This window comes from Canis lupus, chromosome 9 (genome assembly GCF_011100685.1).
Source record: "Canis lupus familiaris isolate Mischka breed German Shepherd chromosome 9, alternate assembly UU_Cfam_GSD_1.0, whole genome shotgun sequence".
In the NCBI taxonomy this organism is placed as follows: Eukaryota; Metazoa; Chordata; class Mammalia; order Carnivora; family Canidae; genus Canis; species Canis lupus.
This window is the reverse complement of record NC_049230.1, coordinates 33,758,120-33,775,183: the sequence shown is the minus strand read 5'-3', so window position 1 is coordinate 33,775,183 and position 17,064 is coordinate 33,758,120. Positions and strand designations below refer to the sequence as shown.

The window sequence follows — 17,064 nt, the reverse complement described above, 5'->3', positions numbered from 1 at the left end:
TGAACAAAAATTATTTTTCTAGGTGTCTGAAACTTGAGAGTACATGGCATTGCTGTTAAGGCATTTGGAGAGGCTTGTTAGGGGTGCCTGGATAGCTCAGTCGGGAGAGCATGAGACTCTTGATCCCAGGGTCATGACTTCTAGTCCCATGTTGGGCATGGATCCTACTTAATTAAAAAAAAGAGAGAGAGACTCTTTAGATGGAGAGGCAGTAAGGTACAGCTGAACATTGGCCTGGTTAGAAGGAGACCTAGTTTCAAGTCCTAGCTCTGTCATTTATTTGTTGTATGACCTTAATCAAGTTAATTTACATCTGGGTGTAAAATGGGTGGTTCAGTGGGTTAGTGTCTGCCTTCAGCTTAGGTCACAATCTGAGGGTCTTGGGATCAAGCCCTGTGTTGGGCTCCCTGCACAGCAGGGAATCTGCTTCTTCCTTCCCTCTGCCCTTCCCCACTGCTTGTGCTCTGTCTTGTGTATACACTCTATTTCTCTCTCTCAAATAAATAAATAAAATCTTTTTAAAAGAAAGTTAATTTACATCCCTAGGCCTCAGTTTCCTTATCTAAAACACAAGGAGATATGGAATTACATGGCCTCAAAGGTCACTGCCTATTCAAAAGTTTTATGGCTTTATGACAAAGGTATATAAATAAAAACTTAAAAAAAAAAAAAAAAAGGGTGACCCCTGGGTGGCTCAGTGGTTGGGTGTCTGCCTTCGGCTCAGGTCTTGATCCCAGGATCTGGGATCAAGTCCCGCATCGAACTCCCTGTGAGGAGCCTGCTTCTCCCTCTGCCTATGTCTCTGCCTCTCTCTCAGTCTGTGTCTCTCATGAATAAATAAATAAAAATAAAAGAAATTAAATAAATTTTTAAAAAAGAAAGGAAGGTATAAACCTTAGAAAAAAATGAAAACATTTTATTCCTCCAAGGATCTTTTATTTTTTTGTGAGGCTTTGGCTTTGCTCTACAAGAGGAAAAATTAAACAAGAACAACAACAAAAAAATAAAACCCCCAAAGAACAACAACAACAAAAAACCCTTCACTTATGAAATGAAATATTTTTAATCTTCACAAATCTGCAATTGACACAAATATTATAATAGCTTGGCAAATATAATCCTGTTAATCATAAAAAATGAAAAAAATGTTTCTGCAAACCAATACAGCTTAATGATACTTACCTGGAAAGTAAAATCAAGAAAACTTCAGATCTAAACATCCTTTAGAAATAGCTAATTTAAACAATTTTCTGATTTTTATTTGGCTTTCTTAAGTCTTCCAGTCAAGGAGAAATTATATTGGCCGATTTTAAGTCTAGTTCACAGAGCAGTTACAGTTCTTTAGATCCTTGACATTTAACTAAGGTTTTAACTATATGCAAACCATACCACATCAAGGACCACACCATGTAGCATCTTGTAGTTCTACTGGGCTACGTTTGGATGATTCAAAACATGAGGCTGAATTGTGATTGTGGGACCCTATACTGGCTCAGCAACCTTTATCACCATGTTCCATTGTAACAAAGCTAACAAATGGGGCCAAGGAACACGTTCCTTTGTGAGAAATATTCCCTCAAAAGGGAGAAAACTGCTATGCTAGTGATTAAAAAGTGACAATGACCAGGAAATGGGTGGTTCATCTGAGTAACAGAATTCTCTCTAATAATTTAAGATAGGGAACAGTGAAATGATATAAACTCACGTGTTATAGAATCAGTAAGGATCTGAAAGGTGTCCTTCTAATGTCTTTTCATTTATTTTACTTATGATGGATTTTACTACAAGTTATAGTAATCTTCTAGAATTTGAAGCTTTAGAAATGCAAAGTAGCCCCAATAATGTCTAGGTTTCTTGTAATTAGTATTTAGGCTTAAATTAACTGTACATAAATTTAAATAGAATGAGCCAGTTAAATCTCTAGCCTTCATCTCAGGGTCAAGATTTCAGATTTGTAGGTCTGCGAGAGTAAGTATTGAGGGCAGTACTTTTAGCTGGAACTTCCTATCACATAAAAACACACATGTATATCTAATTCTCAGTGTAAATGAATACACTTTAATGTAAATGTATAAGCTGCAAATGGGAAATATTACCTCTTTGAAATGTGACATCCAGTTTGCCAAGGTAAGGTGGAAGTTCCTTTAAAAGATATGATTGAAAAAAGTTAACTCCCCAAAATTTAAAAGCATTTTAGTGTCTTACAGTAAGACAAAGATATGCTTCTTCAAAAAACAAAAGAATAAAAACATTAACTATGATTACCTATGTTTGCATAGGGCACTCTTTGGCAGAACATCCCAAACAGCAAATTAATTATATAACTACTTTCACATCTTACAAGAAAAAAAAATTTGCACTAATATGGACCTTTCTAATAATAATATATAAATACTTCCATAGACAAGCATCAAGAATAGACAATTTCTAAAAATGACTAACAATCATCCAGAAAAAAATCTTTAAACTCACAAATAATCAAATAAATGCTAACTAAAATTTAAATTTAGGGAATTTTTGTTTTAATACCCAATAATGGTAAGGGTATGGCAAAATGGGAATTCCTCAAATATCACATTTTAGAATTAAAAAAAATTTTACTATATTTTATTTTTTAATAATCTCTGTGAGCAACATGGGGCTTGAACTCATAACCCTGAGATCAAGAGTCACATGCTAAAAAAAATAAAATAAAATAAAATAAAAAAATGAAAAGAGTCACATGTTCTACCTACTGAGCCAGCCAGATGCCCCAGAGTTTTAGAACTCTTAAACACTTTTAGAAAGCAAGCTGGCAATTACAACTTTCAATGTATATTAAGATGCTATCATACTCCTAATCTTTTACCAAATAATTTCCCTGATGGGGGTTTACTTAGGGAAATAATTTTAAAAACAGAGATAACTTGCTTGCTTTGGTTACATATATATACTAAACTATGAGATAACCTTATTAGATACTTTTAATAAATATATTTATATGCGTGTCTTCATAAATATATGCTTATATCTTTTTTTTTATTTATGATAGGCACACAGTGAGAGAGAGAGGCAGAGACACAGGCAGAGGGAGAAGCAGGCTCCATGCACCGGGAGCCCGACGTGGGATTTGATCCCGGGTCTCCAGGATCGCGCCCTGGGCCAAAGGCAGGCGCCAAACCGCTGCGCCACCCAGGGATCCATATGCTTATATCTTTTAAAAACTCTATATAAGGGATGCCCGGGGGTGGGGATGCCAGGGGGGCAATGCCTGGGGGGGATCCCTGGGTGGCTCCGCGGTTTAGCGCCTGCCTTTGGCCCAGGGCGTGATCCTGGAGTCCCGGGATCGAGTACCCCATCTGGCTTCCTGCATGGAGCCTGCTTCTCCCTCTGCCTGTGTCTCTGCCTCTGTCTCTGTCTCTCTCTCTCTGTGTCTCTCATGAATAAATTTCTTTTAAAACTATATATATATATATATATATATATATATAAAAAAAGAAAGAATTTGGGGCAGCCCCGGTGGCCCAGCGGTTTAGCACCACCTTCAGCCCAGGGCGTGATCCTGGAGACACGGGATAGAGTCCCACACTGGGCTCCCTGCATGGAGCCTGCTTCTCCGTCTGCCTGTGTCTCTGCCTCTCTCTCTTGTGTGTTTCTCGTGAATAAATAAATAAAATCTTTAAAAAAGAAAAGAAAAGAAAAATAAGCATGGAATCTGAAAAGGCTAAATCTCATACAATTCCAACTATAGACATTCTGGAAAAAGTAAAAGCGTGGAGAAAATAAAAAGATCAGTGGTTGCCAGGGGCTGGAGGGCAGCAAGGATGAAAAGGCAGAACACGGAGGGTTTTTAGGCAGTGAACCTATTATGCACAACACTATGACAGCTGATACCTCATTATACATTTTTTTTCATCATTATACATTAAAAACAACATGCCATTATATGTTCAAGCCCATAGAATGTACAACATTAAGAATAAATTCTAATATCAGCTATGGATTTTGAGGTGATAATGATGTGTCAATATAGGTTCACAGATTTTATCAAATGCACCCCTCAGGTGCAGGATGTTGGTGGGGGAGGGGGCGGCTGTACCTGTGGAGGGTCAGAAGCTATGTGGAACTCTATACTTTCTGCTCAACTTTGCTATGACCTAGTAACCACTCTAAAAGTTGAAGTCTATTAAAAAAATTAAAAGCAGGGGCACCTGGGTGGCTCAGTTGGTCAAGGGTCTGATGCATGGTTTCAGCACAGGTCATGATCTCAGGGTCCTGGGATCAAGCCCCACATTGGGCTCTACAGGGAGTCTCCTTGAGGATTTTCTCTCTCTCTCCCTTTCTGCTCTCTCACTGTCTCTTGCATGCTCTCTCTCTTGTATGCTCTCTCTCACTGTCTCTCTCAAAAATAAATAAATCTTTAAAAAAAAAAAAAGCATGGAAAAATGTGTATCATGCCATAATGTTAAAGTGTTCAAAAACAATATATATATAATATCGAGTAGGATCACAACTATGCAAAAAACATACAGGGTACACATAAAGATAGAATTCTGTTAACATAGCTTTTCTTTAGGTGGTAAAGTAAAGCATTATTTTCCATCCATTTACCAGTCTTTACTATAATGGCATGTAAACTACTAAAATCAGGTTTCCTATACTTAAAGACTAAAATTAATTCATATATTTAATCTGAATCAAATAAATTGTAGCATACATCAAACAGGAAGCAAGTTGAACTCCAGTCATTTTATATTTGAAGACTTTGGTAATTTTGTTAAAATATTTATAAAAGTAAGTCTCCAAAGATGTATCCACAGATTTCTGTAGTGAGTATAAATCCTCACTGAAAGTTAGAATAGTTTTTAAAATTTTCTTTGGCATTCATTATTTTTAAAAATCTTATAGGCCCAAATATGTACTAGATATTAGTTTATTATACATTTTTACTTACACAGTACTTTAGATCAGAGATGTTTACATTGACCCCAGTTGATCTCTTTAGATTCTCATCATGTGACACTACAACTTGTTCATCTTTTGTGATATGGCAGTCCAGTTCCAGCATATCAGTTCCAATTGTAACTGCACTGAAGAAATGCAAGAAGAATAATGACATTCTGAAAGTTAAGTAAACTTAATTTACATTATATGCGTTAAATGTAAAAATCAGGAGTTACAAATAGCAAAAAATCTCATAACACTGATACTTCTCTATACTGTCATCTATTATAATATATTGATGTGAAAATATTCTAAACAGAATAAGAGAATCATGTTGCCCCTTTCCATAACCAGCTATCCATATTTCTGTCAACCCAATATAATAGAAAAAATACTGGATCAGAATTTAAAAAAGGTCTGGATACCAATTCCCACTTTGCTATGAACTTACTGTGTAACTATGGGCAAGTAAATGTCTTTCTCTAGGCCCACATTTTCACATCTAAAAAATGGTAGGATTAAAGAACAAGAAAATGGTGCCAATCTTTGTCACTTTAATTCAACATAGGATTAGAAATTCCAGCCAGAGCAGTTAAGCAAGAAAAAAAGGGAGCTGGGAATCCAAATTGGAAAAGAAGAAGTAAAATTATCTCTGTTCACAGATGACATGATCTTGTATGTAGAAATCTTAAAGACTCTACCCACAAATAAAACTGCAAGAACTGGGATCCCTGGGTGGCTCAGCGGTTTGGCGCCTGCCTTTGGCTCAGGGCGCGATCCTGGAGACCCGGGATCAAGTCCCACGTCAGGCTCCCGGTGCATGGAGCCTGCTTCTCCCTCTGCCTGTGTCTCTGCCTCTCTCTCTCTGTGTGACTATCATAAATAAATAAAAATAAAAAAAAAACCTGCAAGAACTAATAAACTCACTAAAGCAGCAGAATATAAAAAATCAACACAGAGGGGCACCTGGATGGCTCAGTTGGCTGAGCTGGGTTCATGGTTTCGGGGTCCTGGGTTCAAGCCCTGAATTGGACTACCTGTTCAGTGGGGAGTCTGCTTCTCCCTGTCTCTCTACCCTGCTTGTGCTCTTTCTTTCTCAAATAAAATCTTAAAAAAGTCAACACACATAAATCAGTTACAATTCTATATATTACCAATGAATGATGTAAAAAGGGAAATAATAAAATCATAAAACAATCCACTTATAATAGCATCAAAAAGAATAAAAAATTGGGTGCCTGTATGGTTCAGTCAGTCAAGTGTCTGACTTTTGATTTTGGTTCAGGTCATGATCCCAGGGTGGTGAGATCAAGCTTCCTCTGCCCCTCCCCTCCCTAAAACAAAAACAAAAACAAAAACAAAATAACTTAGGAATTAACTTAGCCAAGGAAGTAACAAACCTGTACAATGAAAACTATAGAACATTGATGAAAGAAATTAAAGGAGACATACATAAATGGTCCCATGTTCATGGCTTACAACACTTAATATTATTAAGCTACACTGATCTACACATTCAATGCAATTCTTATCAAAATCCCAATGATTTTGCAAAATGTTTTTTACAAAAATAGAAAATTCCATCCTAGGAATGTCTGGGTGGCTCAGCGGTTGAGCATCTGCCTTTGGCTCAGGGTGTGATCCCAGGGTCCTGGGATCGAGTCCCACATTGGGCTCCCTGTGAGGAGCCTGCTTCTCCCTCTGCCTGTGTCTCTGCCTCTCTCTCTCTCCCTCTCTGTGTCTCTCATGAATAAATAAATAAAATCTTTAAAAATAAATAAATAACTAAATAAGAAAAGAAAAAGAAAATTCCATCCTAAAATGCCTGAAGGGCAGTTGGCTGGCTCATTCAGAAGACCATGTGACTTGAATTTGGGTTTGTGAGTTTGAGCCCCATATTGGGTATAGAGATTACTAAAAAAAAAAAAAAAAACTATAAAATGTATGTGAAATCTTAAGGAAACCCGAAGAGTCAAAACAATCTTGAAAAAGAACAACTAAGTAGGAAGATTCATACTTCCTAATTTCAATACTTACTATAAAGCTACCACAATCAAAGAAATATGGTGTTGGCATAAAGACAGACATATAAATCAATGAAATAGAATATAAATCAATGAAATAGAATATAAATCAATGAAATAGAATAGAGAATCCAGAAATAAACCCTCTCATATACTATGTCAAATGATTTTCAACCATTCAATGGGGAAAGGACAATCTTTTCAACAAATGGTGCTGAGGAAACCAGATATCCAGATGTAGACGAATTAAGTTGGATTCTTACCTAACACCATATCAAAAAATAAACTAAAAATTGATCAAAGACCTAACCATAACATCTAAACTGAAAAAAAACTCTTAGAAGGCAACATATGAGAGAAGCTTCATCACACTGGATTTGGCAATTATTTCTTGGCTATGACACCAAAAACACAGGCAACAAAAGAAAAAAAAGACAAATTGTATTTCATCAAAATTAAAAGCTTTTGTGCATCAAGGGACATTAACAAAGTAAAAAGGCAATCCACAGAACGGGAGAAAATACATGCAAATCATCATGTGATAAAGGATTAATATCCACAGTATATAAAGAACCCCTAAAACTTAACAACAAAATAATCTGACAACAAAATAAGGAAACAAACAACAAAATAAGGAAAGGACTTGAATAGATGTTTCTCCGAAGAAGACATGACAAGAAGCACATGGAAAGATGATCAATATCACTAATCATTAGGGAAATCCAGTCAAACACAGTAAGAGGGGCACCTGACTGCTCAGCTGGAAGAGATGTGTGTGACTCTTGATCTTGGGGTTGTGAGTCTGAGCCCTACACTGGATATAGAGACTACAATAAATAAATAAATAAATAAACAAACAAACAAACAAACAAACAAATGGCAGCCCGGGTGGCTCAGTGGTTTGGCGCTGCCTTCAGCCCAGGGCCTGATCCTGGAGACCTGGGATCGAGTCTCACATCAGGCTCCCTGCATGGAGTCTACTTCTCCCTCTGCCTCTCTCTCTCTCTCTCTCTCTCTCTCTGTCTCTCATGAATAAATAAATAAAAATCTGGGCAGCCCTGGTGGCTCAGCGGTTTAGTGCCACCTTCGGTCCAGGGCATGATCCTGGAGACCCGGGATCAGGTCCCACGTTGGGCTCCCTGCATGGAGCCTGCTCCTCCCTCTGCCTGTGTGTCTGCCTCTCTCTCCCTCTGTATGTCTTTCATGAATGAATAAATAAAATCTTTATAAATAAATAAATATATACATCTTAAACAAATAAAAATAAATAAGTAAACAAACAAAGAAAACCACAGAAGACACTATTTCATACTCATTGGGGTGATTATTCTAAAAAAAACAAAAAGAAGAAGAAGAAGAAGGAAAGAAAAGAGAAAAAGAAAAAGTATTGGCCAGAATGTGGAGATACTGGAACACTTGTGTATTGTTGGCAGGAATATAAAATGGCAGTTCCTCAAGAAAATTAAATATATGGGGCACCTGGGTGGCTCAGTGGTTGAGCATCTGCCTTTGGCTCAGGGTGTGATCCCAGGGGCCTGGGATGGAGTCCTATATCAGGCTCCCTGAGGAGTCTGCCTACGTCTCTGCCTATGTCTCTGCCTCTGTGTGTGTCTCTCATGAATAAATAAATATAATCTTAAAAAAAAAAAAAAAAAAAAAGAGGGCAGCCCGGGTGGCTCAGCGGTTTAGTGCCGCCTTCAGCTCAGGGTGTGTGATCCTGGAGACCCGGGATCAAGTCCCATGTCGGGCTCTCTGCGTGGAGCCTGTTTCTCCCTCTGCCTGTGTCTCTGCCTCTGTGTGTGTGTGTGTGTCTCTCTCTCATGAATAAATAAATAAAACCTTAAAAAAATAAAAATAAAATTAAACATAGATTTACCATATGACCCAGCAATTCCATTTCTGGGTACACACAGAAAAGATCCGAATGCAGAGACTTAAAGAAACATGTACACAAGAATGTTCATAGAAGCATTATTTATAACAGTCAAAAGTAGAAGCAACTTAATTGCCTATCAATTAATGAATGGATAAATAAAATGTGGCATATACCTACAAATATTATTCAGTCTTAAAAAGGAAGGGAATTCTGGGGAGCCTACATGGCTCAGTTGGTAAGAGTATGTGACTCTTGATCTCAGGGCTGTAAGTTCGAGGTCTACGTTCGGTGGAGAGATTACTTAAAAATAAAAAAATCTTGAGGCACCCCGGGGGCTCAGTCAGTTAAGTGTCTGCCTTCAGCTCAGGTCATGATCCCAGGATCCTGGTATCGGGCCCTGCATCGGGCTCCCTTGCTTTTTCCCTTTCCCATTTGTGCTCTGGCTCTCTGACTCTCTCTCTCAAATAAATAAATAAAATCTTTAAAAAAAAGGAAGGGAATTTTGATATATGCCATAACATAAATGAATGAATCTTTAAGATATTATGCAAGATGAAAAGAGGCGAAAACAAAAATACAAACATTTAATGATTCTACTTATATAAAGGTACCTAAAATAGTCAAATTAATAGAAATAGAAAGTAGAATGGTGGTCTGGGGAGAAGTGGTTAGGGAATAGATCCAGAGTTTTGGTACAGAAAGATGAAAAAGTTCTGGCGACGAATAGTGGTGATAGTTGCATAGCAATATGAATATATTTAATGACACTGAACTGCGCACTTAAAAATAGTTAAAGTGTAAAAAAAAAAAAAATAGTTAAAATGTTAACTTTAATGTTATGTGTATTTTACCATGATAAAATAAATGTTTTTAAATTAAAAAAAGGAAAAATTGAAAGGATTAGATCGATGAGACAATCTCTAAGGTTCCTTTCACATTCAAGAACCTATGACTTTTACAAAGGGAATATCACAGAGGTTAGGAGCACAAACACTGCTAAAAAAAAAAAGGTAAACATGAGGTGATGGATGTGTTAATTAACTTGATGGTAAGAATCCTTTCACAATGTATACATATATCAAATCATCACAGTGTAAAGTTGAAATATAATTTGCCAATTACACCTCAATAAAGTTGAGGGAAAAAGCATAGATTACTTACTTGGGCAAATTATTTAGCTTCTTTATGCTTCAGTTTCCTTATTTGCAAAGCAGTGATGATAATATTAGCTCTCTATACCTCCTCTCCACCTTGCACCTTACACTCCAAATAGCTCCACGGTCTTTCAATACTCTCTTAGCCTTAAATGTCTTTCGCAGAAAAACAATATACAATAAAATAATAAACACAAATTTGAACAGGCACATCACAGATGAAGAGTTCCTTTTTTTTTTTTTTTAGATGAAGAGTTCCAAAAGACCAGGGACGCCTGGGTAGCTGGTGGTTGAGCATCTGCCTTTGGCTCAGGGCGTGATCCTGTGGTCCCAGGATCGAGTCCCACATTGGGCTCTCTGAAATGGAGCCTGCTTCTCCTCCCTCTTCCTATGTCTCTGCCTCTCTCTGTTGTGTCTCTCATGAATAAATAAATAAAATATTAAAAAAAAAAAGATTTCCAGAAGACCAATAAGTGTATGGATAGAGGGATCCCTGGGTGGCACAGCAGTTTAACGCCTGCCTTTGGCCTGGGGCGTGATCCTGGAGTCCTGGGATCCAGTCCCACGTCAGTCTCCCTGCATGGAGCCTGCTTCTCCTTCTGCCTGTGTCTCTGCCTCTCTCTCTCTCTGTGTCTCTCATGAATAAATAAATAAAATCTTTAAAAAAAAGTGTATGGATAGATGTTTAACATAAAAATTCAACAGGGAAATGTAAGTTAAAACCATAATGAGATAGCACTACATATCCATTATACTGGCTAAATTAAAAGGACTGACAACAAATTAGCAAGACAGTGGAGCATTGGAACTCTACATTGCTGGTTTGAGTGTCAATTGGTATAATCACTTTGGAAGGTATAAATGTAGACCTACTCTATGATTCTGCAATTCCATTTCTGCTAAGTATCTATCAGAGAGGGATGAATGCATTTGGCTATTAAAAAACAGATAACGTTATTTCACACATCATGGATGAATCTTACAGATATAAACCGAAGAAAGAAAAGCCAAAAACAAAGTGTAAATACTGTACGATTACATTTATGTTATTGGGAATAAGCAAAATCAATTTATAATAGAAATTAGAATAATGGCTATCTAGGGACAAGTAGTGTGGACAGGGAAAGGTCTGGGCTGGGAAAGGTGGCAAGGACAGCTTCAAGGGTGCTAGAAATGTTCTATATCTTTAACTGGATGGTGGTTACAAAGGTATATATGTGTATATATATAAATACACACACACATATATATGTTAAAATTCACTGAGCTATACACTTTGTGCATTTTATGGAATGTATATTATATACATATTTTATTAAGTTTTTATTTTTCTCCTTATCTGCTAACTCTTAGTCACCCTTCAGTTCTGAGCTTAGAAACCACAATTTCGGGTGGTTTCTGAAGAAACCCAATCCCCACAGATTAGATTAGGTCACCAGTTTATATACTGTTAAATTGCCAGGATTTCCTGAAGCACCTCAGGTTTACTGTCATAGTATTTACTAACACTGTTTTGAATTTATCCATTTATCTCCTCCCTGCCCAAATGAGACAGTAGCTCTTTGAGTAAAAGTTTTGTGGACTATGTCTTGTTTATTGTTGTATTTCTAGTGCCTAGGCATAGGACCTTGAACAGCTGGTACTCCATTAAGTATTTGTTTTAAAAAAAACTCTGTATATGTAAAATGCCCACATAGCACTTTATGCACTAATCACCATGGTTACATTTCAAGATGAAGAAAAAGTAAACATGGATGAAGCAGGGAGAAAGTTTTACAAAGAAATATTTTTTCTTTTTAAAATTCAAGAATGGAAAGAGTAAGAGCTGTGTTGAGCCGAGTAGGATGAGACGATACAAAAGTAGATAAATTATGTTTGTGCAATATATTCCCATGCACTTAAATTGTTTACCAGTGGTTTTTTTTTTTATCAAGTCAGGTCTCTATAACTAGATATTAAATTCCTAGAGAAGAAAGGCCTATGTCTGCTCCATGCTTTCTAATGTTCATAATGTTGGGCATATTGTAGGTATCAAACATTTCTAAATGACTGGAATGAAGCCATGTTTTACTTATCTATTAGATATCTATTCACATTTTATTTTTTTTCTATTCACATTTTAAATTTTAATTATTATCCAGCTAGCACCTAAATGATCATAAATGATGATCTACAGGCATAGTAAGTACTATACTTACAATAATAAAATAGTCACATGGAATGACATTTTTGAAGTATATCTAAATGAAAAAAGTAGGTGTGGTATGATCCCACTGATGTAAAATAAAGTTTAAATATAATTTTAATTTGGTGGGTGCCTGGGTGGCTCAGTTAGTTAAGTGGCCAGCTCTTAGTTTCAGCTCGGGTCATGATCTCAGGGTCCTGGGATCTGGCTATGTCTAGCTCCAATCTCAGTGGGGAGTCTGTTCTAGCATCCTCTCTCTCTCTTCTCTCTCACTTGCTCTCTCTCTCACATAAATAAAATCTTAAAAAACAAGAAGCAAATAAAAAGTTTTTAGGTTAGTAGAATTACTTTTCCATATTTCCATATTTTCCATATTTTTAAATTTCTGTAAATATTGTTGTTGAAAACAGTATTGTGTTCAATTTTTTAAAAAAGAAGAAATGTAGAAACTGTAAGCAATATATGTAGCCAGTAAACAGTTTTGAAATAAAATCCTAAAATCCTTCATATAGCTAAAAAAAAATTTGGTACTACTGATTTCTTTTCTTTTTTTTAAATGATTTTATTTATTTACTTGACAGAGTGAGAGAGTACAAGCAAGAAGAGCAGCAGAGGGAAAGGAAGAAGCAGACTTCTGGCTAAGCAGGGAACCTGATACAGGGCTCAGCCACCTAGGCACCCCAGTAATACTGATTTTTGGTCATGTGCATATTTTACTTTCTTTTTCTTTTGTTATTTTTTTTTTACATAAGTATATGAATGGAAGGTAAGAGTAAGGGTTATCTATATTGTCCTGTATTAAAAAAAAACAAAAAAACCCACAACTCTGGGACACCTGGGTGGCTCAGCGGTTGAGGTCTACTTTTGGCTCAGGGCGTGATCCCAGAGTCTCAAGATCAAGTCCCGCATTGGGCTTCCTGCATGGAGCCTGCTTCTCCTCCCTCTTCCTATGTCTCTGCATCTCTCTGTGTATCTCTCATGAATAAATAAATAAAATCTTTAAAAAATTCTGCTTTGGGTTCCACATTGGGCATGGAGCCTACCCAAAATAATAAACAAATAGGTCAGCCCAGGTGGCTCAGTGGTTTAGCGCTGCCTGCGGCCCAGGGTGTGATCCTGGAGACGCGGAATCGAGTCCCGCGTCGGGCTCCCTGCATGAAGCCTGCTTCTCCCTCTGCCTTGTGTCTCTGCCTCTCTTTCTGTGTGTGTCTCTCATGAATAAATAAAATCTTTTAAAAATTTTTTAATCAATTTAAAAAAATAAAAAATTATACATTTTACCTAAGAAATCTAAGTTTGAAGTTTGCCTCAGCTGAAATGTTGGCTATTTTTAGAAATGTTTAGTAACTATATAAAAAATACTTTCTATTTATTGTGTATCTCTTATCAAGCTAATAAAAAATTAAAGCAAGGGTAAGTACATCCAGGACAATTTGTAAATTATCCCAGTAAAATTATCCCAAATTTGATACACAAATAGCTAGAAAAAGGGAATTTTTAAAATCACTTTGGCTTTCAAAATTTTCCATAAATAACAATATGCATCTAATTCAATTGAAGCACCAGATATTTTATAGCTGAATTTTTTTAATATAGCTGAATTTTTAAAGATTTTTTAAAAAGATTTTATTTATTTATTCATGAGAGACAGAGACACACAGGCAGAGGGAGAAGCAGCCTCCCCGCAGGGAGCCCCATGTGTGACTCAATCCCAGGACCCTGTGATCACGCCCTGAGCCGAAGGCAGATGCTTAACCGCTGAGCCACCCAGGTATCCCTATTTATTTATTTTAGAGAGAAGGAGCAAGCACAGTACATGTGGGGGGAGGTTAGAGGAGGGAAAGAGAGAGAGAGAGAGAATCTCAAGCAGATTGCTGAGTACAGAGCCTGCTGGCCTCTATCTCATAACCCTGAGATCATGACCTGAGTAGAAATCAAGAGTCTCAGCCTTAACCAACTGAGCCACTCACATGCCCCAATATAGCTGACTTTCTGACAAGTTGATTACAAACAGAAAAAAGGAACCAAAGCTTTGATATTACCAGAAGAAGAAATAAAAACTCTAGCTCTAAAAGATGTGAAATTACTTGAATTCCACAGAAACAATATATAATAATTTTAAAGAGACTCTATACACTATATGTTAACTAACTAGAATTTAAATAAAAATTTGGAAAAAATAAAATAAAAATAGTAAGTCCAAAAATAAATAAATATCATACCCTATATTAAGGAATTTATTTGAATCTCACTTATTCCTTGCATTACTTGGGTTTATTATTAGTCCCATTTCATAGATGAGAAATTAGTATTCTATTAATTAGATATTCTGAAAAATGTATCATGAGAACCAGGTCACTGATTAATTACTTTGACTGTCTGCCAACTTATACTTCCAGCTATTGCTAAAACAATTTGTTTCTTTTACCATTCATATTAATACCACGGGGATCAAATTGTCCTGTGGGTATTTACAAAGGCGGCCTGGTTTAATAACCTAGTTTTATTAGCTCTTAAGAGCCAGATTTTACATACTCAAGGGCTTAGGGACTCTGTGTGTGTGTGTGTGTGTGTGTGTGTGTGTGTGTGTGTGTAGTTCAATTCCTTAGTCTTTGGTTCTATGCTTTTTATGGATGGAGTTCGGTCTCCTCCATTTGTTTTCTGTTGATATTCTGATTTGTTCTTTTTTTAAAAAAAAAGATTTTATTTATTTACTCATAGAGACACAGAGAGAGAGGCAGAGACACGGGCAGAGGGAGAAGCAGGCTCCCCACAAGGAGCTGGATATGGGACTCGATCCCAGGACCCCAGGATTATGCCCTGAGCCGAAGGCAGACGCTCAACCGCTGAGCCACCCAGGTGCCCCTGCTTTGTTCTTGAGTGCCCATTCCATTTCTCCTTCCATAAGTAACTAGTGAGAGTCTATTAGCATCAGAGCTAGGTATTAGGGATTGAGAGACCAATATGGAAGGATTCTTACTCTCAGAGGAATCACAGAAAGAAAGAAAGAAGAAAGAAGAGAGAGAATAAAAGGAAGAAATTGTGATATACAATTATTTTTTGTCACTCCTAATTAGTTCTTTAGCCCTGCCATAATGAATTAATTTTCCACACATTCCTAAAGTCCTTTCAGTTTCCTAGACATATCTCATCTACATACCCTTACATCTTAATCTCAGACATTTCATGTTCTTTTCCTTTTTTTTTTTTTTTTAGTAATCTCTACACCCAACATAGTGATTGAACTCACAACCCCAAGATCAAGAATTGCATGCTATGCAGACTGAACCAGCCAGGCACCTCAAACATTTCACATTTTAAAAATAGTTTCTTGGTGTGCCTAGATGGCCCAGTCATTATGCATCAGCCTTTGGCTTGGGTCAGGATCTGGAGGCTCTGGGATATAGCCCTGCTGCAGGCTCCCTGCTCTGCCTATAGCGCTGCCTTCGGCCCAGGGTGTGATCCTGGAGACGCGGAATTGAGTCTGTTTCTCTCTTTCCCTCTACCTCTTCCCCCAACTTATGTTCACTCTTTCTTTTTCTCTCTCAAATAAATAAATGAAATCTTAAAATAATTTTTAAAATAAAAATAAAAATAGCTTCTTCCTCCATACCAAATGATAACTCTTCTAGTCCTGGTAGCTTTTCAATTTTCTGGTTAATCTTAACCAGGCTTCTGCCACCACCTATTTATGCATTTTCTAATATCCTCTTGTCTTCACCCCCATTTCATAATATGTATGCTTTGTGAAGTATATCTCTACACATGCACATAAATAAGATCTAAGTTTTTAGCTGCTCATTATATTTTTACTATCTCTCCCTCATCTACTCTTCCTATCAAAGATACATCATACTTAAGCACAGTATCTGTCAGTTAAGCATCTGCCTTTGGCTCAGGTCATGATCCCAGAGTCCTGGGATAGAGCCCCACATTGAGCTCCCTGCTCAGTGGGGAGTCTGCTTCTCCATCTGTTCCTCCCCCTGCTCCTTCTCTCTCTTCCTCTCAAATAAATAAATGAAAACTTTATAAAGATAAAAATATTGGGATGCCTGGGTGGCTAAGCAGTTGAGTGTCTGCCTTCAGCTCAGGATGTGATCCTGGAGCTCCAGAATTGATTCCTGCATGAGGCTCCTGCAGGGATCCTGTTTCTCCCTCTGCCTGCATCTCTCTGCCTCTCTCTGTCTCTCATGAATAAATAAATAAATCTTTAAAGAAAAACAAGAGCTTTACAGGGCGACGTATATGCCATCTCTTAAAAAAAATAAAGATAAAAATATTTACATACCATCCTTAGAAATAATTTATTATACAAATGTACCATCCTTAGAAACAGTTTATTATATAATCGTGTATTTTAATTTCATAAATAAAGGTGGTTGATAAAAATTTAACAAAAAATATGGGGAAAAACTTACAAAATAATAGATCTTAAGTATAAAGAATGCTAAAATCAAAATTATATGCATTTTTTCCCAGGTAATATATATCACTATATCCCAGGCAACAAATATTTGATAAATCTAGTATATGGCAGTGGTAGTAGGTGACATATGTGTATGTGTGTGTCTCAGTGTAAACTGTACAAATAAATTTTATATATATGCATTATGTATGTTATATATATCTAGTTATATTATCTAGGTTTATACTTTATGTAATATATAATATATATAGAGAGAGAAAGAAATGTTATATATATGATCTCAGAGAAGATTATTTATTTATTTATATATTTTTTAAAGATTTTATTTATTTATTCATGAGAGACACACACACACAGAGAGGCAGAGACACAGGCAGAGGGAGAAGCAGGCTCCATGCAGGGAGCCTGACGTGGGACTCGATCCTGGGTCTCCAGGATCAAGCCCTGGGCTGAAGGCGGTGCCAAACCACTGAGCC

The 17,064-nt window shown here is 36.8% G+C and overlaps 1 protein-coding gene across 3 annotated transcripts in view; it reads right to left on the bottom strand.

Moving 5' to 3' along the window:
* Positions 1–17,064, bottom strand: part of GDPD1 (glycerophosphodiester phosphodiesterase domain containing 1) — a 53,767-nt gene that overhangs the window by 18,200 nt on the left and 18,503 nt on the right. For all 3 annotated transcript variants that reach the window (XR_005364606.1, XM_038547948.1, XM_038547949.1), the window contains exons 3-4: positions 4,934–5,069; positions 2,097–2,142 (exon numbers count right to left, since the gene is read on the bottom strand). Coding sequence is in view for 2 of the 3 variants with exons in the window: in XM_038547948.1 (XP_038403876.1) it covers positions 2,097–2,142; positions 4,934–5,069 (182 nt within the window). In the remaining variant the exon portion in view is untranslated. The remainder of the gene's footprint in view (positions 1–2,096; positions 2,143–4,933; positions 5,070–17,064) is intronic.